A 26,356-nucleotide genomic window follows, 5' to 3' on the forward strand; every position below is an offset into this window, starting at 1 on the left:
CCGGTTTTTATATCTGAATATGGTTTTTGTATCTGAATATGGATATTTATCCGATTTATATCTGAATATGGTTTTTACATCTGAATACGGATATTTATCCGGTTTTTATTTATTTCTCATTTCAGAAGTTAAAAGTTATTTTCTCTCTAATTTTTTAGGCATCATAAACCTTGCCGGAGAAAAGGACTACCAGATTCGTTTTCCATTTTCCGTCAGGTCGCCGCCGTAAGTTTTCCGGCCACTCCCTCTTCTCTTTCCAATTTAGTTCCGATCTATCTTCTTCCTCATGATAAATATTTTCCTTTTCCTTTGTTTCAGTGACGTGTTTGGCTTTCGCCACGGCTCGCGACTTCACAAACGTGATTAAGCCAATTGTGTTATTGATAATCACATTAAGCAGTGCGTCTGTGTTTCTACTTGTTGTGTCCCCTAAAAGCGCGTTTCGTAATTCCTCTAAAGTTACAGTAACGGAACCAATGGCTCGAAATTTTGTTCTGTGGCTTCATGGTCTTGGTGACTCTGGTCCTGCCAATGAACCTATCAAAACGTTTTTCACTTCTCCTCAATTCAGAAACACCAAATGGTCCTTCCCTTCCGCACCTTACGTACCAGTCACTTGCAACTGTATGTATATTCGTTTTTTTTGTTGGTTCAGCGATAAAATTGATTCATATGGTTAATTTCATTTGACTTATTATTATTAGATCAACCACAAAATTGAATCTGTGAATTGCTCAAATGACTGATATTGCTCCTTTTGCGAAAATCATTTAGGGTTCTTTTAGATTGGTTTATTTGAATTTATGTGCTTACATAAGCATATTTGAAGGCTTTTAACATGCCTTTGGGCTGTTTTCAGCTTATTTCTATAAGCTTTTATCGGTAACTTATAAAAATAGCTTATATGAAAACAATTATACTTTATTTTATCTTTTGTTACAGAAATAACTTTACATAACTGTACTCGTAATAATACATTTAGTACTCCATTGTTACTCCACTGGTGTAGGACTAGTGAAGCTTAGTTGATTTCTCAATGTTTTACCCTTTGGTGATCATCCGTTTATAAAGTGCCTCTGATCCTTTCAGTATTTAAAGCTCATTAAGGGTCATATTGTCCCTGATTGAGCGTCATTCTTAATGGGGACTGAAATCATCCTTTTTTCAAGATTATGCGGCATACTGTTGCCAATTAGTCATAAGTGTGTTATATGTGCATTTAAGTCTGAATAATCCTCTTGCACTAGTTTTGGGCCGCAAAGACTGATTTGATCCATGAAGCGGGTTTATCCGACCCCACTATGACGGATGAATTATCAACCCACGGAAGGCTCTTGATAATCTTGGGCGAGCTCTTGATACTCCGGGCTGGTATAGACATACCGGTACACAGTCCTTCAAGCACGAAGTGTGTAGGAACCAAATGCTTTTAGGGAAAGACCATGACATTTACGATAAGCAATGATATGATCAGTGTTTAAGCTATATGCATTTGATTAAATTGTTTATCCAAGCATGAACTTACTATTTCATTATGAATAGAGATTATATGATATGAATACAAGTCAAGTCTCAACTCTCAACAACTACATTAGATGTCCAAATATTAACCTAATTTGACAGTATTATGTTACAATTTTTGCTCTTTCCACACACAACCAGCTCCACCAGACCCATCCTTAGCGCTCACAAGTTCATGGAATTAATTAGTCATTGTAAGAACAATTTCTGATTCGGAGTGGTGATCTTTGGTAGTTTGTTTTTTGTTTATGCTAAAGATGTTTCCTATTAATATATGTTCTCTCCTCCTATTCCACCAATGTCTAGGCTTAAATTTTCTTCTTCGTATCGTTAATTGTTCCGACTTTAAAAGATGATGATATATTATATTGATTTTGTTTACTCTTTATAGATGGTTCTGTAATGCCTTCATGGTTTGACATTCATGAGATTCCTGTGACAGCCGTAAGTCTAGTTTTCTTTTATCTTTTTCATTATTGATTACTATTTCTCGTAAAAGCGTTCTCTCCTTTTTTTTTTACAATAATACTGTACAATCGGGCTTGAAGGGAATATTATAAACAACATAACAAACTTGGCAATCCGTATTTTTAATATGCTTGGGCCTTTCATTTCTCCATTTTTCACATCCCTGCTTTGCAAAATGTTGTCAGAATGTAAATTGGAGTATGTATATTAAGTTCAGTTGAATTATATTGTTTAAGTTTTGGGTTACAAAAGGAGACTAACAGGTTCACCTGTCCACTTGACAGTAACCGTAATTCTTTTCAAAGAAACACCGTGGGCTGTTATCGTGGTTGTGGACATGGTTCAAATGCCCACTTGAAAATGCGAATGATTCTGTTTAAAGCATAACCTTTTGTGTTTTTATCATGGTAGTGCCAACTCCTAATGTTAACATATAGAGAATAATTAAGAATAATGATTTCTGCGGAGTGTTTTCTTTGACAATCTCACTAATGGTTTGCTTAATAATGGCATATTGAACTGACTATTACTGATTTCTTACATTTTCATCTTCTCAAGTGAAATATTACTGTCTGATAGAATCCTGGACTCAGCAACTCAACTTTCGTCAGTTGTTAAACTCATTTCTTTGTCATATATACTTTGGAATTTTAATATTGATATCTCAGAATTTTCAACAACTGATAAGAGTTATGCTTACAGCTTTTAAACCCGATCAATTATTATATTATATTATATTATTTTTCCTGATTTAATTGTCAATTTGTCTGTGATGTAAGTGACACCCTTCTCTTATAGATGATGGTGCACCTCGTAGGCCTAAACTTTGGTGCTCATCACCACGATCAATTTTCAATGAAAAATTTATTTGCAAGAATCATGTTTCGCCATATCTTGTAAATGTCATAAAAAGCTTAAAGGCCTCCCTCACTTTGTTTTTTAGTTCAATTACTTACTTTAAAGCTCTCTGTTACCTGTTGAGCAACTTAAGTTGTGCAATTAGTTTTATCCTCTTTAGGATGCTGCTGTTGATCTTATCAAATGATATTGTAAAACATTTTGCTTATATTTGGTAGGATTCTCCAACGGACGAGACTGGTTTACTTAAAGCTGTTCAAAAAGTTCATGCTACAATTGACAAGGAAATAGCTGCTGGCACAAACCCTAACAATGTATTTATCTGTGGATTCAGTCAAGGAGGTATCTCCTTTAATTCCCGTTTCAAATATAAATGTAAATGTGCATGTGCTCACTTATTTTTGGCCCTTCCTACTAGTTCTGAATAGAAAATAACATTGACTAATCCTTATTCCACTAAATGGAATCGGGTAGTTCTTAATAGAAAAACAGATATAAGAGTAACTTGCTGATAGATATCGACTTTGTTTTGCAGGTGCGTTGACGTTGGCCAGTGTTCTGCTATACCCTAAAACTTTAGGTGGAGGTGCTGTCTTTAGTGGTTGGGTTCCATTTAATTCGTCTATTACTGAAAAAATTGCCCCCGAGGCTAAGCAGGTACTTGTTATCTTCAGGAATATTATTATATTATGAGCCATCTCAATTTCTTTCTTCTAATGTTTCTCTTTTTTTGTCAAGCTTTCTCTTAGTTCTACTCTTTCCATTTTCAATTGCCTCTGCATCAAATGTTTAGGGAGAAATATTTGCTATATGTCCCAACAAAAGTACACCAAATCCAATAGAGAAAACCATATATGTGCCTTTAAATACAGAAAATAAACAATACTTGGATTTCTACTTTCGTCTGTAGTATAAAGCATACATTCCAGCTCAGCTGATTTTCTTTCATCAGGGCCTATTGTTATTGGTATAAATAAAGTAGTCCTTGGAACGGTGACACTTCTCAAGTTCTCAGTTTTGGTTGTTTATGTCAATAAATTTTCAATTTAGAGCCACTTTCCATGAGTCATGGGCCTTACAAAGTTACACTAGAATAACTTGGTATCATTGAATGGAGTATTTTCAATTTGTTAAGACACTATAACTTAAATAGCTGGTTATGATAATATTTGACTTAACTGAATTTTGTTGTTTGCTGTAACCATCAATTTTTTGTTGTGCTGATCTATAATATGCATAAAAATTGTTATACAGACACCCATACTGTGGTCCCATGGGCTGGTTGACAAAACAGTATTGTTCGAGGCAGGACAAGCTGGTCCTCCGTTCCTTGAAAAAATTGGCGTCAGTTGTGAGTTTAAGGTGAAATTCCAAGTTCTCTCCGATTCGGTTATTTATTTATCCAATGACTCCTTCTGTCCAAATCTATATTGACATATGGTATCATTAGGCTTATCCTGGTCTTGCCCACTCCATAAACAACGAGGAGCTGCAGGATCTCGAATCTTGGATCAAGGCACGCCTACAAAGTTCTTCTTAATCTTCTTAATTTTCATCGGGTATCTCTTACATTGTAACTCAATAATTTTAATACATGCTTGTGTACTAGTACTTGTGTAGACCTCCCTATCACTTAATCTATTTTCACTTTGTTCTCAATATTTAACACAATCGAAATTCTTGATCCCATTTACTCTTACATATCATTGTGAAATACAATCTTTCCTTCTCTTACTCTCTCAAAAGCACTATAGTTTTGCTCTTTGTCTGTCTTGATATTCTTCTCTTTCTTATATTATTAATTGAATCTTAGGTAATAATGATCACAAAGTCACTCATGAATGAGGATTGATACTTTTGAGCTAAAATTTAGCATATATATACACTCATGCAGTTGGAACTTTTCTGACTTTAAGATGGGTTAGGGGGTGAACAACTAACTCAAATTCACCAAAAGATTGTGATGTCATGTGGTAAAAATTGCAGCAATAATGTGATCCCTGATGCCAATTTCTCTTTTGAGCTCTATTAGCAACCCCACACAGAAAGAAGAATATAATGTTTACTCACTGAAAACTATGGCCATGTTAAAAGATCTCTTATTTCAATAATAGTTACACTTGTGTAACTCACTTTTTTGCATCTTCTTTCCCATGGAACCAGTTCATATGCCAATGAATTAATTATAGTGAAAAACTGTGCATTTCCTTCTGTCATGCTACATACTATTGATGAGTTAGCATTTCATCTCTTTCACAAATCACACCCTCCTGTATAAACTCAAAATGCTTCTCTCCTTTTTAATTAAAAAAATCTCACATCTTTTAAGTATGTGATTGGTTTCATGTTATACTTAATTGACCTTGCCTATTATAAACGTGACTAATAGTGATAAAATAAATTAGTTAATTGTGTTGATGATACAAAGGACAAGCGTCCTATGACCATTTTGCTTCATCAAACTTAATATACTTGCATTCCTTCAACAATTAATTAAATCATTTTGACATTTGAATTGAAAATTATTAGTAAGTAGGTCAAACCTATAAGATTTTATAGAATTTAAAAACTATTTAAACTTATGATAAGTTATTGAAAACATATGCAAATATTAAATATTATAATATATAATAATCAATGTTTGAGTTATTTAAAATTATATATACACGATTATCATGATAATACCTAAAGACTAATTTATTTTATTTTATTTTATTTTATTTTATTTTATTTTATTTTTATACGAAGTTATTAAATGTATAAGTACTAAATTTCGCATCCGATGTCAATATATAAACTACATTATGAAGAGGTCTTGTCATTGTAGATTATAACAATTTCTCCATCTATCTTCGTGATAACAAGTTTCAAATCATAATAAAAAACTAAAAAGAGACAGGATGAAATATTTTAATTGAGTTAACTAAATGTAAATTGTTGATTTAAGATTGAATTTCTGAGAGATTGTATAAACAAAGTTTGCAGGGAAGGCATATTTATATGTTTTCTCCTTATTTTTATAAGTAAAAAAAAACTTCACATTAATTAAAATATTCAGTTGTCTGTAAATAATTATCTAATATTTTTTGTAAAATTCAAGTAAATTTTTTATAATAATTATATTTATTTTTAATAAATTAACTATTAATATAAAATACTTGAGGACGCTTTTATTCGTAATAGAGTGTGAAATAAAACTCCAAAAATTATTTTGATTATAAAGTTTTTAGATATTGAAAAAAAAAATTGTTATATTAAGTTTGCAAAATAAGTGAATTTTATTTAAATACTTTTATATTGAATGATATAATAGAAAAGAGAAAATAAATTTATATTGTTTAATTATATATTTATAAGTATTGTTGGAAATAAGTCCTTAAATATAATGATGTAAAGTCATAGATGAGACATCAATTGTTAGTTGGTCCAATGGTGATTGGCGTTGGACTTGGTAGGGAGGATTGTGGTTTGATCCCCCACAATTGCGATCAGACGAACAACTTGATGTCAGAATTGACCCCCGAATCAGATTTGTCGATACGAGTGGTGAAAACCCAAAAAAAAAGTTTGAGACCAGTTTAATATTTTAGGAATTGGGCTTTTTTAAAATTCATCCCATTTTGAACAAAATATGGTCTAAGATGCATCTCTATATATTATTTGAGTGTATCCGGAGATGCATCTCCAAAATACACCATGTATTCATTTATGATATTTTTATTTATTGAGCTGATTGAATTAACAACTCAGTGTTGTTTCTAGAGATGCATATCTGAAAATGTTAAGCGGAAAATTTGATAAAATACCACCTTGCATGATCTTCTTCTTCATGCTAGAATAACACTTCATTTCCAAAATCCTTAAAAGATTTTCTTTCATTCTTAATCAACTTTTCAACACTAAAACATCATTATTGTATTTCATGACATCAAAAGGACCAAAAGAAGCTTGAATTATAGATAAAGTTCATTCATTTCATGATGGTGTTAAACCTGATACTCGATCGGTGTTATGGAGGTTGATCTGGGTGCACAATTTACAAATAAATATGAGTTTATTATTCGTGAACATATGCTACAATAGGCCTACATGGAGGCCGGGAAATTGGGGGTTGGTGTTGTAATTGGAAGGCCTGACAATGGTTCTGATAGAAGACAAACATTTGTAACAATGAGATGCGAAAGAAGTGGCACGTACAAACCACGAATTAAGAAGTTGAAACGAGACGACACTGGATTGAGAAAATGTCAATGTCCGTTTAAATTACGCGGATACCGTATGGAAAATAAGACTGATAACACCAAAATACTATGTATATTTAACTCAATTTATGCATGTTTTATTGTCATTTTTGTCTACACTTCCACTGTTATGTTGATGTTTTGTCTTTGTTTCAGGTTTTTAGCTTTTTAAGAGTCATATGCGGAGAAACGAAGCAAAACGGGCGAAAAACAGAAGAAATAGAGTAGTTTGCACTAAAGGCGACCAACATGTCGTTCGCCATGGAGATAGCCATCAGGAGAATGAAGTGTCCCACGTCTCAACGGTCAAAAGACTCAATCAGACCCACTTTGTAAAGATGGCATTCGCCATGCAAGGGGTGGCGTTCGCCATCCTTTGTATTTCGCTGCAGTTGGAATGGGTTTTGCTAGGTCTTCCCACTCCCTCCATTCTCTCCTATTTTTTCTCACTCGAATCCAGCAACTTCCTCATGGCATTTTAGGGTTTTGAAACATTATATATAATAGTTTTTTTCCATTTTTTGGGGCATTCAAGCTTAGGACAAACATAAGCCATAAAGTTTGGTATTCTTAGAGCTTTAACTCTTTACATCAAGGGGTTATCGCATTTTATTCGTGTATCAAGTTTTGGAACACCATTATTTTGAAGTTATTTATCTTCCCGCATTTACATTTCGTCGAAGTTTATTTTCGTCTACATGCATTGTACCAGATTCAAGTCTCTGATTGGAGCAGTTCTTATTTAATTCAGTTTTATTTACGTTTTAATTGCCTTGTCTATTTCATTTTCTCGCTTTACTTTCCTCGCATTCGCTTTCCCGAGATTTACGTTCCTCGCATTTACTTTCCCGCAATTTATTTTTCTTGAATTAATTTCCTCGCATTTGTTTTTAAAACCATTTTTATTAAATTCGTCATTATGTTTAATTCTAAATCCAAACCAATTGCCTATTTATTTACGGTAATTATGTATAGCTAATTTGTCAGTACTAGAATGTGAAGACCGTCATTTGATGGTACTATGTCTGTTATTTCTTTAGGATTACAATTGTGGGTTGTTTTGGTTTAAACGCAATTTTTCTAAACTTAATCTAATATGTTACTATGAAAGTAGGATAGTGGTGACGTCAGGTAAGATCGAAAGTCCTCTGACACCAAAGATTAAAATTGGTTTATTTTTGGTTAGTAAATACCGCGAAAGCACTTTATTAATTACTTGGGAAGTTTAATATTTGTAGAAGGTGGTTTTAAAACTATTTGCGAACGCGCGCGCTTATAGGATTAGGATCCGGTACCTGAGCGGAAGTTGGGGACCCTTTTTATTTAAATTTACTAATCAAAATCACTTTTCAACTGAGTAAAAAGTTTAATTCCTTAAAATAGGTTTTACTACTTTAACGCAACAAGCGTTGGTCATATGTGACAATGAACGGTATAAATTAAGGAGTAAAATCCAGTTCTGAATACACGAAAGCGACAGTTTTTGTTTAATTGAATTCTTTTCAAGGTATAAAATATTGCCCCGTAAAGTAATCTTATTTAGAAATAATAAGAGCACTGTTAATTGATGTGAACCACATTCTAGTATTATTTGTCCGAATTTATTAAAGTTTATTATTTCATCTTTTTCCATTCTTAATTCAATTGCCTTAGATAAACACCGTGACAGTTAGAAACGATAGATTTGACTATTGGTCTATGTGGGATTGATATCTTTTAAAACTACATGATAGACTGTATACTTGCAGTTAGGTAATATGATAGACTCATAAAGTCGCGATCAAAGACATGGAAATTCAATTTGATTTCCGGTATACATAATCAAGCCTTGACTGACAAGCTAGCCGGTCATCCCATTTTACGTCGCATTGTTTCGGAGGAGATGAAACTTGTTTCGGACATGACATTAAACATGGTGGTGCCGAAAAACATACTCACATCTTTGAAAAGGAAAAGACCTTTAAATACTTCAAATATCAGGCAAATATACAACGTGCGTTCTAGAAATAACAAGGCGGTAAGATAACAAATATCTTAGATGCAACAATAGTTGAAGCTTTTGGAAGATGACCACTATGTTTCTAGGTACATAGTTTGTAAGGATAGAGTCAACGTTCGAGATATATGTTGGAGTCATCCAAATTCCATCAAATTATTCAACATATTATCCATTATGCTTATAATTGATTCAACATACAAAACAAACAAGTATAGACTTACACTTCTGAAAATTGTTGGTATTACTTATACGGAGATTACTTTTTTAGTCGATTTTCCATTTTTGGAATCCGAAAAAGAGGACAATGTTACATGAGCTTTAGAAATATGCAAGACTATGTTGAAAGACAAAGAAAACATGCTGCACTTAATAGTCACAGATCGTGACACCACACTGATGAATTCGGTTGCAACAATATTTCCTACATCGTATACATTACTTTGTAAGTATCACATAACCAAAAATGCGAGAAGTCAAGTAAAATATGCGGTTGGCACCAAACAAATCAAGGGTGAATATGGAAAAACGGCCAAACCTAGTGTGGTGGTGGAAAAGATAATGGATGCATGGACTTGTATAATAAATTCTTCCACGAAAGAATTATATGTTGAATCTGTAATAAAATTAAAAAGTATGTGTGCGAGATATCCGGATTTGCTTAAATATGTATCTCGAGCGACATTGGACATTATTTTTCACAAAGCCAAGCGAGCAAATAAAACATGTTTGAATAACGCAAAAGTTGGTTATATACTTAGGAAGACATACGGGCTTCCATGTTCTTGTTTAATATCAAAGAAGATGAAGTTTGATAAATTGATTCATATGGATGGATTTTACACTCACTAGAAAAGGATTCATATTGATGATGATGGTGTGATGAAGGATGATAAGTCAAACATATCTATCATGACAGAGTGGGAAGTGATCCAATATAGATTCATGTAAGCTGATGACATCATGAAATTGCATATCAAATAGCAATTGAGGAAGATTGTATATCCAGAAACAACAAATTTGAAACCACCATCGGAACCGGTTAAAATAAAGGGTGCCCCTAAAAAGGTCAAACCGATACAAAGTGGAAACTCCGCGAGATAGTCCCATTCATACTTTGAACATGTTAACTCACATTATCCGGATTTTTCGACTCCAAAATCCCCAAAAAAGTGTTTTCAAGAGTGTCGCATTAGCAAGCCATCTTCTCCACCGCCATTACCAAAAATCAAACACATCGAAGAGATGCTACTTTTTATTCACAAATATATTGAGCGGATTGTAAATGTTAAAGGTGACGACAACTATGGTTTTTTAGCTATTTTGAGTTTTCTCGATAAAGGAGATGAGGACTACCAATTTGTTCATCGTCATCTTATACAAGTGATAACGATGCATAGGGATTCATAAACAAAGCTATATGGGACAAAAAATAGTAATTTATATACAACACCACACTCCTCAACCTAAAAAAATGCTTTATTGTGATGATTTCTTATACTCAATGTGGGAAGACAAGTTTCCAACATGTTTTGATGAAGACGAGCTCGACAATGATATGATCAAAGAAGATAGAAGAAAATATGTTGAAGACTTCATTTCATTTACAAGATATGCTTAATCAAATTTAAAGGTATGGGAAATTCTTAACATATACAATCTTAGCGCTCAAGTTTTTAATCATGTATTGAAAAAGCTATTTCATCTTTTGAACCATGTTAAAGTGATTTTCAAAGTTCATCTATTGTCTTGGTTGAATCTCTAGATGTTGCATAACTTTGGTTCATATTCATAGGCATTTTTTCAAATTCCAAAGTTTGACAATCGGTTGCTCCATGGAAACAATCGATTTTCAAAGTTGCATTTGCAACTGCCAGTTTTGAAATTGCATTTTGAGGCATGACAATCGATTGTCACAAGGCAAATTTTCAAATTTTTAAACGTTGTGCCTGGAACAATCGATTACACGTGTGTTAATTCTGAAAAATACTTTGTTTCATTACACCTTTTCATCATATCTCTTCATGACAACCTTCACATCATCTCACTAATGAATTTTTAGAATTTCTCTAATCGTAGCCATGATTTTTAAGTGGTTGCTTTCATCACTATAATTACATTTCAAATTTTCATTTTACATTCACCTATTTCAAACTAATCTTAAAATCTCTTTGCATAATTTTCAACAGAACTTTCATACTTATATACTTTGAAATACATTTTCATATCATTTTCAACAAAGTATCATTGAGCACTTAAAGATTAATTGTTCTTGAATCTTCATATTTAAAAGAGAAGAAGACTTTAGTTAGTTGATTAAGCCTTGTCCATTATACCAACTTTCTTCTTATAAAAATTATTGTTTTGTTACAAATTCCTAAGTATCAAAGATTGTTTGATATTAGATATGGTTACTTATCATCCAGGATTGTTGGAGATAAGGTTCAAGAAAAGGGAGAATTTTTTTTCTTTTCTTGTGGAACAAGTTTCAAGAGGATTGTTTTTTATAACTTGGTTAGAGTCTTGTTTAGGAAGATCTAACTATAATAAAATCTCTTATATGTTATAAGGGGATTGAAGTACTCTCGGATTGTGAGGGGAATCAGGATAATTCCCGGTGTTATTTATTTTCTGCACTTTACCGCTTTCATCGCCTAACCTAACCGAAAAAGGTAGAACCAATATTCATAAAAACCGGATGAATTTTTAAAAATCCTAATTCACCCCCTCTTAGGTGCACTCATATCTTACATAATGCAAATCATATCTAATAGACACGGTAGTTTTCAAATTTGGAGCAATCAAAACAAAATATAAAAAAAATCACATTCTAGAACAAATTTGCATAAGCATAACAAGGGGTGGGCATGATTAATAAACCAAACCAAATTGAACAAAATATATGGTTCAGTTTGGTTCTTAGAACCACTTTAATGAAACCAAATTATTTTTTAAAAACTGGTTTATATTTGGATTGGTTTGATTCAAAACCGGTTTACACCAAAAATCGGTTTTTGATTGGACTAGTTTTAAAATCAAATTTTCTCAAACTTGTTTCGATTAAAACTCAATTTTCAATTCAAACAATTTTTTCCTAACGCCGTCTAATCCTTTTAAATCCATTTTTAAAATCATATCTCTTGGCGGCGGATCTTCAATCTAAATTATGATATTTATGAAATTTGATCAACAATAATTTGATTTTCGAAATAATAGAGTCAATAGAAATGATAAGAAAAGGAAAAAAAACATAATAACAAGTTATAACAAATAAAAAATACGCTGTGATTTTGAAAATCTAAATATTTTTACTTAGAGGATTTTTTTAAATACGTAGAATGAGATAGTTACATAGTCCAACACAATATTAAATTGAATCAATAACTAACAATTATAAAACAAATATGTTAAGAAATTGTTAAAATATTATCTTAAATTTTTATTGAGGGAATCAAATATGAATTACCGCATAATAAATTTGTTTTACTTTACTCTATTCTGATGCTTATAGTTTTGGTTATTTTATAAAAATTCATATTATAAAGAGTGATTTCAATTCTAGTTAAGTGTTGTCTTAATAACTATATTGATAATTTGTGATCATCAATCACAAACAAGGTGAAAAGCACATCGATTAACCATTTATGTATTGGTTTTAAAAAGTGGGTATTGACAGGGATGGAGGGAGATATAGTAAAATGGGGTTGCTGCCCCAATTGATTTTAAGTTTAGTTATAATATTTTTTATATCATTTTTATTTTTTATACTATTTGCTTAATAATATTTAATAATATAATATTTGTTTCAACTTTTAGGTATAATTTAAAATATTCCTCCTTATAAATTAATGATTTTTAAAAAATATTAGTAAAAATATTTTGTATTAAATGATTTATTTATTTTAAAAATTATTTTTTATTTTATTTAAGAAAATTATGATAAATAAAATATGTTTTCAATAATAATTTTGTGAAGAATTAAATATCTAACAATATAATATATAAAATATTAAATAAATATTTGATCACATACATAAAAACGAATGTTTTTAGTAACATTCGAAATAAATTAATCATACAAGAATGTAATTAAAATGTATATGCCCCACATATTAATATTTCTGACTCCGTCCTGGGTAGTATCTTTTTGTGGTTTTGATGAAATGGATCTGGACCACTTTTAAGCAAAATAAGATGGACTTTTAAAATAGGTGCATCATATTTTTTAAAATGGTTCATGGGAACCATTTTTTTTCCACATCCATATGCATAATTAGGGATGATAAACGGACATGTCCGTCCCGCAAAAGCCTGGAAAAAAATGGGTGAGACGGTCCTAGTTGAGGATAATGACCTAAAATCTAGACCTACCCCATAAAAAAGTGAGGGTGAGGTATAAACAACTCGCAAATATTATACATTTTAAGTCTTAAAACACAAAAATTTATATAAATATTTGTGTACGCAATAGCCAACAAAGAAAATGGGACGGGACACAACAAACATATTAAAGAATGAGAGCATAAACTCTTGCATGTCCAACCGGTCATGTCCGTTTTGACATCCCTATCCATAACCACATTAATTTTATGATATAATAATCACATATAAAAAATTTTCCTTAATTAAGGAGTAGATTAAGAAATGTGAATTTTACATAAAAAGAAATGTATGATTTTTATTTGCATTTTGTAATATATTTTTGTCACTAAATGAAATAAAGTTCATTAAATTAAATATAACTATTACAAATTGTTTACATAAATTATTACAAATTGTTAACTTAGAATTATTATATATTACTGCAGTACAATTTTATTTTGTTCAAAACTCAACCAAAAAAAAATCATACCAACATTTATGTTATCACATCGATGAGAATATAAGTTATTTAGACACACAAAAATAGAAATTTAATTTAATATGAATTTTTAAAAATTAATTTTTTTATTATTATAAAAATATATATAAAAACACCTATCATTGAATTATATTTGTATTAAATGGCTTCAAATTTTTTTAAAAATATTATTATTATTGAAGTAAATTAATTATGTGTAATTTTTGTGCTTGTGCAAGTGCGACTAAATAATATGGATTTGTTATTTTTTTATTAAAAAGGAAATTTGTATTTATAGTTAGCGTGCTTCCCACGTAAACAAAACCCTAAGTATGTAAAATATATAACCAGGATAATCGCAACCGTTAAGATAATACATGTGTATATATAGCGGCGCGTGCATAAATCAAGTCTTTGAAAATTAAAACCCTACAATAATCAGGAACAAATAAGAACCGAGTGACGGACCCAAGTTGAGTTTGAGAAAGGTGCAGGAACTCACCAAGAGCCGCATCGCACTTGAACACTCCCCAAAACACAATATAAAACCCTTCAATCTCTATATCAACCCTCTCTTACTATTTTCTCTCTTCTTCTTCAAACCTCTCTGAACTGAATCCCAAAAAAAAATGAAAAAACTGTACCGAAAAGGAACGGTTCATCCATCATCGCCGCCATCGGTGTCGGAACAACTTTCCTTCCTTCCGGCAACAATCTTCACTCTCATCGTCGCTCTCTCACCGGAGGATAAAGAAGTTCTCGCTTACCTCATCTCATGCTCTTCATCTTCTTCTTCATCATACAAAAACCCTAACCGGAAAACCAAGGAAGCCGTTGAAGGAGAACATCTTCCTCTATTCCATTGCAACTGCTTCCATTGCTACATGAGTTACTGGATTCGTTGGAACTCTTCGCCGAATCATCAACTCATTCACACAATCATCAATGATTTTGAAGATTTTCTCTCTCAAACCGCCAATAATAGAAAGGAGAAGAAAAACAGAAAAGCATCCAACAAAAAGAATAAATCATCTGAGTCAAATCGTTCCGAGTTGGAATCTATGGAATCGATAACGGAGAGTACTACTAGCGATAGTGATATTGTTGATGTTAGTAAAGAAATAGATTCTGTTGATTCGGTTGAAGTTGAAGATGAAACTGAAGAGAAAGTAGGTTCGGTGAGAAAGCTTATGAGTTTCATTGGAGAAAAGGTTTGGTTTCGATGGTGTCTTTGGGGAAGATGAATCAATTTTAAAAGAAAATAAAAAGGAGATAAGTTAATTTTGTTTACATTCTATATTTTTAATTCGTTTGTTTTGTTTATTTTATATAATTTTTGTTTCCTGTTTGTACATTAATATCTTCATGTAATGTATAAAAGGAAATTGGAGCTTGAATCCAATAAAAAAAGGAAATTTTATCTTGTTTTTATTTTTGTGTTCTAAGAGATTTGGTGTTTTACTAGTACATTTCAGTTTGAATCATTCGTGAGAGGATTTATGACTTTACGAATTTTGTGGCTTGAATTTAGTTTTCTTTTACCGACTAGGTTTCTTCTAGGGTTGCTGGCGGCTACTTTCTCCTTTCCCATAAGTAAAATTGAGGAGTATCAAAAAGAGGATAAGCAAAAAAAGTGAATTTAAATAAAATATAAAATAGTCATCAATAATCAATCTCAACCTTAATTGAAAAATTATACACATCCTACAATGGAATTGAGGTCGCTCACTCAAAACAATAGTTCAAAATAACTACTCCCGTCATCTAAAAAAAATTAAATTATTTACGCATCTTAATAGATAGATTGAATATGTTATTTTTTATTTTATAATAAAATTAATATTATTTATTAGAATATCTCTATTAATTATACTTCTCCGTTATTTATTATTTATTCAGTGTTACTTTTTTTTTATCCGTATTATTTTCTGATTTTTTATACAAATCAAAAAAATTAATCATTATTATTACTTTTTAAATAATAATTCTTTTTTTAGATATAATATTTTTAATTATTTATTAATTCTTTTCAAACAATAAATTTCTTTTTATATATAATATTCTTAATTTTTTTTTTTTTTTGTTAATTTGTAATAATTACTTAGAGATAAATTAAATAAAAATTTAATTAATACTATCTTGAATTTTAAAAATGATGATTAAAAAAAAATAATTTTTTTTAAGAAAGTGATCGAATAGTTAAAGAATATTAGAAAAAGTGAAAATTATTTACTTTATTATAAAAAGTATCTTATTCACTTTTTATCTATCTCAAAATAATTATTTTTTTATATCAATTCAGTATTTATTATTATTATTTTTTTATTATCATATTCATATTAATTAATATTGTATTCAATCAATCTTTTAATTATAAATTCTATTAAATGATATTAATTTTATTATCAAATAAATAAAGATATTATAGTAAAAAAGAATAATAAAAAAATAATTAATATTATATTTATATTGTAAAAGAACAATTATTTTAAGAGATTAATTATTATGCACTACATTGATAGTAAAAAATCTTTATACTATATCAATTAAATTTTTATTTTAAACAATAATAATAATAAATACAAACGACTACTTTTTATGAAATAGAGTAAGTATTATATTTCATTATAAAAGATATATAATGAGTTGAATGGTTGTATAAAACATGTCAACCTTGTTGCAATCTGGATTCTAGGGCGAGCAAGAGTGAGATGAAATGAAGAAATAGAAGTCAAAAATCTGTGGCATTTGTATTGTCATTTCGTGGAGATACCACCTCAAAAGAAGACAAAATCCAGCTCCGTTTTCTTGAAATTCTACGAGTAACATATGGGGACTCTTTTGTACTAGTAGTACTAATATTCAATCTCTTATTTCTATGCTCTCATGGTATTCTTGTGAATATAATTATGACTCAAATCGTTTTCCATCTTTGACTGTGTTTTCAAAGCCCAACGTGTTCCGTTCCCCGTCTTTGACTTGGTTATACTCTTGACACAAAAATGGTTGTACTCTACTCCTAGGTTATATTTTTAAGGATGAAGTATTACTATTTTTTTTATAAAATGGCCATCATTCTATATTTGTTATATAATTTAGAATTAAATATCTTATCCTGCGAATTTTTTATTCAAATAATTCAATTTTTTTAATTTTTTTTAAAAATAATTTATTTTTTAGATTATTTTTCAAAATACTCGACTTTAAAGAGGTGACGTCAGATGAATTGACGCTTGACGCCTGCTCTTAAACTTAGAGAGGTGCTGTCAATTGGATTGGCTAGTGCATCTAGTGCATTCAATCCAACTGACGCTTGTGTGTTAATTTATAAAGGAGACGTCAATTGATCTGACACATGTGTGCTCGTAATTTTTTTTGAAAAACATTGTACATTTTAGATAAAAGCCAAAATCAGACCAATTGATATTAATATTAATATTAATACGCGTTTACACAAAAAGACTAATGTCGTTGACCGAAATGACTTAACCGACCTCCGATCCCACATCCCATAACTACCCGAACGCGTGACTTTAACCCACGTTGATGATTCACCACAGATGTTTGAGTATCTGAGGGTCCAGGAACATCACCACCAACTACAGGAGATTTCCTAAGATATTCAGACAAAACTGCGTAGTCTTATGTATGCATTGAAACGCTACCGCCATAGTTGAGTTCATGACCCATGCCAGAGTAGTTGAGTTGTGTTTGAGTTATTGGAGGGCGACCAGGACGATTGAAGGGCGATATTGATGTGAATGATGCATCGAGGAAAGATTGAAATGTTTGTTGTGGTGTTTGGTAGCCATATGGTTGTTGCATGTTTTGATTTTGTGATGCTTGGGCTTCTTGGCTATAGTAGGAGGAGGGACGGTTGATGTTAAATAATCGCTGAGTGTTTTGGCTAAGGCGGCTATGGTAGGGTGATGTGTTGGGTGCATAGCGATGTTGGGTGTCTTGATGATGATCTACTTACTGGTGGTGGTACGTGGTATGCTCTTGGTATTATGGTTGGGTGTTTGGCATATTATGGTTGTAGGTTTGTGTGTTTGTTGTTCGGAAATTTTGATGGATATGGGGTTGTGAGTAACTGGTCTGACAATGTTGTTAGGGGTTAGATGTTGAACCTTCCTGTGTGTAAGTTGCTTGGTGTGGGTCGTATAGGTACATATCCTCGGCGGTGAACTCAAATCCAACCGATATGTATCAAGCCATATAATTACGATTTGGTTTTTCTTCGGTTGGCATCACAACGTCAATTAAGACATGGTCTTGTCGGTGCTTCCATTTTCGACACTCAGATCTAGCGAAGCTTTGCCAAGGGTTAAAGTTCCATTGGTCGTTAACTTTTCGTAGATGCCATTCTCCGAGGTTTGTTGGGGGATCTGGGATGTGTTGAAGCATACCGAACTGCAATTTAACACGATCACTATAGTGCATCTCCACAGTGGTGAATCTTATGATCAGTGTGCATTCAATCCAAACGGCTGCGTCTTGTTCGTTGATTTCATGGTCATGATCCAAGTTTAGATATGGACGCCAAATGAACTGAAATGTGAACGTATATTAGATTATAAATTTGTTAGAAGAAATTAACAAATTATTACGAACTAATTAGGTTAATGGAAATACATTTATTGGTCGAAGGTGATCCAAGAGATTGTGATACTGGGTAATACAGTGTCTAGAACATTTGTTGTAACTCATACCACGTGTCGACCATCTGCACCATAAAAGTAAAAATATTATTTAGAGATAATAATCGGTAAAGTAAGTAAATATAGTCCATTTTTAAGAACTTACTTTTGTGCGTACGGGAATGTGAACAGGTTGTGGTTGACGGGCGCTAGGGACGGTAGTCTGGACCAACCTCATGCTTGGAGCAAAATAGCACATCCAGGAAATATAGATGTGTCTTTGTGTGCATTTTTACACAAAGAGCTATAAAGATAAGCCAAACAAGCGGACCCAAACTGTAATTTCTTATTCTATCTACATGTCTTAGTAAAGGTAAATACATAACATGCATACTAGAACCACTACCTTCGGGAAATAAAAATAAACCAATTAAAAGCATAATATAACACATATATTTATTATTCGAGCGTCTTCGGTAGAATTTTATCTAACTATAAGTTGTTGTAATATGCCTTAAGGCGTGAAAGGAGTATACATTGACCTCTCGAGTTATCATATAACAAGTCAGCATCTAAGAGGTCCATGCAAATTGAATTTGCATAGTTGGTTTTACCATTTACCGCCTTACCTTCGATAGAAAGTCCCAATAACATGTAGACATCTTCTAACGTCACGGTACATTCACCGGTTAGAAACCAAAATGTGTGTCTCGGGACGCCATCTTTCACATAATGCAAGAATAAATTTAGTATCAACCGACCAAGACTCAGATGAATCTGAATCTGATGAATTTGATTCAAAAAACTCAGATGAAGCCGACCTAGAAGCAGAAGCAGAAGTCAGCGTCATTGATGATGAAGAAGAAGAAGAAACCGAGATACAGGTCGGTCATATGTTGAACAACAACATTGAAGATGACGATCATCTAGCGTCATTACCTACAAGTCAAGTATATAATTCACCTCAACATATAACAAACATGGATTTGCATGACGATGAAACATCCAACAATATTTTCTATAACCCGTATCCACGATCAGAGGGTGAGTTAAAAGTGGGAGACACGTTCCGCACTAAAGAAGAATGTGTGCGAGCTATCAAAAAATTTCACATGAATAACTCTACTGATTTCACCGTGAAACACACTGATTCGAGAAGGTATATCATCGAATGTCCTAACATCCTTTGCAAATTTCGGTTGGCTGCATCTCACAAGAAGAGAAGCAATTCTTGGGAGATAGCTTCTATAGACCCCCCCTCACAGTTGCATTGCCACTAATGTTGTACAAGATCACCGTAATTTAAGCGCTAGATTGACATGTCAATACATTTTGCCGCTTGTTAACAAAGACTCATCAGTGAAGGTGAGTATAATAATAACTCATATCGTCATAAGATATAATTATACCCCATCTTACAAGAAAGTGTGGATTGCAAAGACAAAGGTTGTTGAACAGGTATTCGGCAACTGGGAGGATTCATACAAAGAATTGTCATGGTTTTTATGGGCACTTAAAAAATATGCACCAGGAACTGTTGCAATTATTGAGACATTGCCAACATTTACGCCAGACGGAACTTGTGTTGTTGGAAATAGAATTTTTCACCGCCTCTTTTGGGCGTTTCAACCATGCATCAAAGGTTTTGCATTCTGCAAACTTATTATTCAAATGGATGGAACATGGTTATACGACAAATACAAGGGTACTTTGCTTATGGTTGTTGCACAAGACGGCAACAATAATGTCTTTCTCATTGTCTTTGCTCTGGTTGAAGGTGAAACCGCTGGTGATTGGGGTTTCTTCCTTCGTCATCTCAGAACACATGTCACTCTACAAGTCAATCTCTGTTTGATTTCAGATAGACATGTGGCCATTGAGAGTGCTTACAATAACCATGATAATAGATGACATGATCATTCTTCTACCCATGTCTATTGCATTAGACATATCACACAAATATTCAGGCGTGCAAGGGTTCAGTGCTTTCTGCTTTCTGCTTCAACTTGTGGGAAATGTTAGGGTTCAGTGCTTCCACTGGGCTTATGCACTCTGTGCTTGATACAAGGCCCAAGCAAAATGGGCTTGCTACCCACACCTCCAAGATCGTCATCTGCACCTCCCTTTCAATGCAAATTGGCATTGGGTTAGGACTTCCAGGCCCAACCAGTGGGCTGCCTCTTGCGCCCTGGAGGCTCATTCCAATTTTTTTGGTTGTTGTTTGGTTGATTAAAGTTAATTAGATTATAATTATAAATATTAGTTTAATTAGATTATACTAGAATTAGAATGATTAGAAATTAGAAGTTAATTAGGGTTTTAGAAATTGATTAGTGATTAGAAGAATTATTTTGAGATTCGAAATCCGATTAGTTCTTAATTAGACTTTAATTAGAATTTTATTAGGTTTAACTCTTGATTTGATTAGTTCAATGTTTTTTAGATCTTAATCCATTAGGCTAATTAGATTTCAAAATTGATTGAATTAGGTTAGATAATGTTTGAGAAAATTAGTATATTAGAATTTAGAATCGATTAGAAATATTAACGATCAATTAAATTTAGGTTAATTTTAGATGATTAGACTTTTGTTAGAACTTTAAGATTTGATTAGAAATTTTCATGATTAGAATTTTAATTTGATAATCCATAATTGTCAAATGACTGTTTTGCCCCTAGATGTAGAAATAGTCTAATTTTGCATGTTCCCCTAGTTTTAGGCATAGTGAAAATAATTCCAATAAACATTAACCCTTTAGGTAGTTGTGCATTCACTTTCAACTAATTTTTCACCACTGATTAAGTTGATCAAAGTACATTTTGATTGACTTAATCCTTTGACTGTGCTTAATTCCCCAAGCTTAGTCAAGTGATCAAAAGACCCTTGATCACTTGATAAAGCAAGTCCATGTGATCAAGATATGTTGGATACTGGATCTCCAACTTCAAGCAAGATTCAAAGATCAAGATCAAGAATTCAAGCAATTCAAGTCAGTACAAGACAAGAATACTATTCAAGCACTACAAAGGTCAAAACTCAACCCTTATTAATCATGAGCCAGGTTGTGTACCATGAGTCTTAAGTAATAGAGAAGGAATGAGACTGGAGAATTCCTACCCCTATTCTGAATATCTTTGAGTGCGGGACGAATGACTCGTTTGCTCATTGTATTCGCCTCTATTCATAGGCTTTAGCACAACTCAATTCAAGTTGATTAACAAGCCTCTTCATTCTTCAAAGACAACCCTTCATCATGAGAAGATGCAAGAAAATTCAAATTCAACACTCATCGATTATGATGCAAGTTGCACATCATGAGCCTTAAGTAGTAGAGAAGTGTAGCACCTCAAATTTTCCCTCCCCATTCATGCATTCATTTCATTTTTTAGGTCATTTATCATTCCATATTGCATTGCACCATATCAGTCAGAATTGGCATCAAGAGAATCCTCAGTGCAAAAGAGCAAGTGTTTCCTTGAGATGAAGGCCACATGATTATTCTAAAGAGCTTATATGAGCTAGGGTTCATTTTGAAGCAATTTTTACCAAGTGGTAGAGACCTAAATTCATCAGTACATTTCCAGGTCATCTGAGGACCATAAAAGTCAACTGTGCAATCAACTAGGGGCTTTGAGATGAGGAAGTGAGTGGAAGTATCTCAATCATGTTCAAACAAGGTTTATTCATCATGACAAACATCTATCCTGAAGATTTTGAAGTCATGGCAAAAGTTTCCAAAAATGGAAAGTGACCTGTAATTGAAAGTTTCCAAAAATGGCAAGTTTTTGGTCCATATTCAACTTGACTTTTCAACATCAAAGAAGCTTCAAATGGATTTTTGGTGAACATAAAAGTTGAAGATTTTGCTCTCCTCTTTTCAAAAAGTCAAAGATCATGACCCTCTGATGAATGGTTGAGAAGTTATGGCCCAATGATCACAAAGTATACATGGAAGTTCAACATGACATAACTTTTGATTCAAAACTCCAAGTTGAACCACTCTTTTTGCAAAATGCTCCTTGTGACCAAGAGATCCCAAATCAACCATTGCATTGCATGAAAGAAGCTCACATGATCAAGTGTCCATTCAAGTGCATTTTGGAGGGAAAGTTGGTAATTCAAATTTGGTGAATCACATGAGCAAAATTCCAATCCAATGTTGTTTATTGACTGATTTTAAGTGGAATTGAAGCTTAGCATGGCACTGTTCACGTGCACATTGCTCATGCTAAGCACACTTGCCAAATTTTCCATTCACCTTATTTCTCCTTAATTTTCACTTAACCAATGCCCAATCTTAATTTCAGTGTGATTAAGGAGGAGTATATAAGCCTAATGATAACTGTAATCAGAGGAGAATAACAAAATTTGGATCAAAATCTCATTTCCCTCTCAAATTTCTCTCTCTTCAATTTTCAAATTTCTTCATCCAATTCCATAGAATTCTTGCACAATCGTGTTTAGCATGTATCATTGAGTAGGAATCAGGGTTTGGTTTGAAGAATTTGGTCAAGAATCGTGCAGATCCAAAGCTTGAACATGAACATGGAAGCTTCAATTTGAGCTGGATTCAAGGTGTTTCAATTGCCAATTCGTGCATAAAGCTTCAGCAGAGGATTGAGGGAGAAGATCTGAAAGGTTTGAGAGCTGTAGCACACGAAATCAACACACTGCATCTCAAGGTAGGTGAAATTCGATCTTCATTATTTGCCTTTTCATGAACATAATCTTGTAGATCTTGTTGTGCTGATGATTCTGATAGCTTTAGATCTTGATTTGGCTGGATATTGAGTTAGATACATGAACTTTAAGTTTGGTTGATCAAAATGTTTTCATTCGATCCGGTGGATTCATGGAGAATTAGGACTAATAAATGTGAGATTCTTGCTCCTCGTTGCAAGACCTTTCCAATGGTATAAGCCTTGCTAAATTCTGGAAAAAATTCCTGTAGCTCCGCCGTGTACACGGTCGGAGAAGACGGTGGAAACTGCCTTCCACCGCCGTCTGGTTTTCATTTAGGGTTTGTGGCAAAACGCTGTGTTTTGCGCGCTTCATGGACCAAGAGCGCACGAGTTCGATCCTAGCGCATGTATTTTTTTTTATTTCCAATTGATTTTCCTTTGAGCGCTCTTTTGACCTTGCGCACGCTGGTTCGATCCTTCGCCATGCCGTTTTTTTTATTTCATTTGAATTATCATTTGACCTGATGCACATGAGTTTGATTCTTCACTAGCGCATGTTTTCTGATTTCTTACTTGAGCGCACTTTAACCTGGCTGGCACGGGTTCGAACCTGGCCTTGTGCATATTCTGAATTCCGTTCACATTTTATTTTCCATATTATTTTCACATTTATTTCATTTTGGTCATTCAATTTCAAAAAATTAAAAAAAATAGTAAACATGTCCAATTTGATCCAAATTTTTTTCCACATGCTTGTGTTGATGTCTATTATTTTGTGATGTTTATTTCATGATTTTTGTGCTTCTGGATTTTTAATTGTGATTGTTTGTTTGAACATGATGCCATATTGATATGTTGCATTCATTTGGTTTTAAAATGCTCATGGTTTATCCAATTGCTTTGAAATTTGACATGCTTGATCCTAACATGTGACATGATTTTTTGGCTTTTGTTTGCCATTTTTATCATTTGATACCACTGTTTTGGACACATAGACATGTGGTGTGACATTTGGTGTAACATTTTGTGCCTTGTACTCGTGCATTTTCATTCATACACTAATTGACCTCTTCTGGATTTAATTTTTGGTAAGATGCTTGTCCATAACATGTTGAATTCACATAAAAAATTTCATGATCATTGGATGTGTTTCTGTTTTAATTTGGATTTTCTATTTTTGATGTCCAATTTTGATCACATTGCGTGCCTTCGCTTTATCTTGATCATTTGATGGCTTTGCCTTATGAATTAGTTTTGGTCCTTTTGAGGACTCTTTCTTGTTTGATTGATTGTGCTTCATGTGAAATATTGACTTCTGTTTTGGTCATTTGACTTGCCTTTGTCCCTAGTCTTTGCACTAGTGGTTTGTAGTCACCAATTGTGTTTTGTGTTTCAGGTATTTAGCACTAATGGTTGGTTTGGTCTCATTACTTGAGATGCCAATTGCTTTAATCACTAACTCTTGTTGTATTGTAGGTCCATTTATGTGATGAACTCACTTGAGTGCTTGCATTTGTGACTTGCATTGTGTAAAACTGTTGGATGTTCCATTGTGTTGTCTGTTTGTTCTTCTGAATACAATATTAACTGTTTGGCTTTTGTACAGGTACATTAGTCGCTTTTAGCTCTTGCTTGAGCTTTGCTTTGGTTTGTGGTTGATATACCACCTAGGTAACCACTCTCTCACTCCATGTAGTCTGGAAGTCCTGCCACCTTTTGGCAGGCATTTGGCTGAAGTCCTTCTTATGAGGCTCTGATTGTGCTTGTTTATATTTGTGCCAAAGACCTCCTTGTTGAGGCATGTTACTTGTTAAGTCCTCCTAAGTGAAGAGGCAATTGACAGATAGAAGGGATTAGAAATCAATCCCCTGTTATTCGTTGAGTCGTTCATTATGCTCGCACTACGTGCTGATGCTCTTGAACATAACCCAAGATCTTTGTATAGAGTCAGTCAAGTGGAATAGGGTCCCTCTTTCTGGATCCCCACGCTTTCTTTGATTTGAGCTCACCCAGGCCAGGGTTAAGAGCATGAGGTCTCATCCTCATTTCCATCTTTGATCAGCTTCACCCTAACTCTCAATGTTAGTGGTTAAGAGCTACAAACCACCTTTGTACAGTTTGGCTTGTTTGTCGAGGTTGATATGACCCCTCTTGACTAAAGCCTTACCCTTGTATGTTTGAGCCCCCTTGTTGGTGTGTTTATTCTATGCTATATGCTTTTGTGTGGTGTGATCGTCTCCCCATAGGATTGCTAGACTTCGTACAGTCTCTCGTTTGCATGTCAATTAAGGTAGCACGGTTCCTTCGTCTAGGACTTCCTTTCTTGCATGAGCATTCCTAAAACACAAACAAACTCTATCTTCTCTTATAGACACGTTAACTCCTTCTACTACAGGTGAGTAAGTCTCCAAAGGTCGAGCATCCGGTAGATTGTGTAGTAACGTCGTTCACCTAAAAAACACAAAATAAACAGAAACAGGTTAGCCGAGCTACGGTGCTCTGATTCTCAATCCTTCTTGAGATACGGATGCAGCAGGGTAGGGCCTGTGCGAGCAATAAGTCTTTATTTTCCCTACTTTGATTTTCTCTCTTTTGCATTGCATATAGGATTTTTATACACACTTTAGACATAAATAGCAAACGTGGATCCTGTGGAGTACCACAGACGTGAAGGGGTGCGATAACCTTCCCTTCACGTAACCGGCCCCCTTACTCAGTTTTCTTTGGTTCGAGACTTTGTTTTATCCGTTCTCTCTAGGTTATGCAGTACTACCTTTCCCTCCTCTTGGGATAAAAGTACATAGCTGGCGACTCTATTCTTTTCTCCTCGCCGCTCTTTTTCGCGTTTGTACCTGGATTCGATAAATCCTAGGGAGCGACAAGAAGGAATGAGACTGGAGAATTCCTACCCCCATTCTGAATATCTTTGGGTGCGGGATGAATGACCTAGTTGCTTACCGTATTCGCCTCTATTCATAGACTTTAGTGCAATTTAAATCAAATAATTGATAAGTCTTTCTACACAAATTGAAGATCAAACTGAAGATCAAACTTTCACCTTCCAGGGTTTCACTTTTTATCTTTTGTTCTCCCAGTAAAACTAAAACTA

At 33.3% G+C, this 26,356-nt stretch overlaps 2 protein-coding genes across 2 annotated transcripts; both read left to right on the forward strand.

Moving 5' to 3' along the window:
* The first annotated feature begins 166 nt into the window (after nt 1–166).
* LOC127138324 (probable carboxylesterase SOBER1-like) lies at nt 167–4,581 on the forward strand. The gene is made up of 7 exons (XM_051064747.1): nt 167–225; nt 319–624; nt 1,913–1,965; nt 3,066–3,189; nt 3,383–3,504; nt 4,102–4,209; nt 4,298–4,581. Exons 2-7 carry the CDS (start codon nt 477–479, stop codon nt 4,385–4,387), a joined length of 645 nt encoding a protein of 214 aa, XP_050920704.1. The 5' UTR covers nt 167–225; nt 319–476; the 3' UTR covers nt 4,388–4,581.
* A 9,764-nt stretch (nt 4,582–14,345) lies between these two features.
* On the forward strand, nt 14,346–15,355 carry LOC127138325 (uncharacterized). Its single transcript, XM_051064748.1, has one exon. The coding sequence runs from the start codon at nt 14,554–14,556 to the stop codon at nt 15,166–15,168; it is 615 nt and encodes a 204-aa protein (XP_050920705.1). The 5' UTR covers nt 14,346–14,553; the 3' UTR covers nt 15,169–15,355.
* Nucleotides 15,356–26,356: the final 11,001 nt, after the last annotated feature.

Source organism: Lathyrus oleraceus, chromosome 4, assembly GCF_024323335.1.
Source record: "Lathyrus oleraceus cultivar Zhongwan6 chromosome 4, CAAS_Psat_ZW6_1.0, whole genome shotgun sequence".
Classification (NCBI taxonomy): Eukaryota; Viridiplantae; Streptophyta; class Magnoliopsida; order Fabales; family Fabaceae; genus Lathyrus; species Lathyrus oleraceus.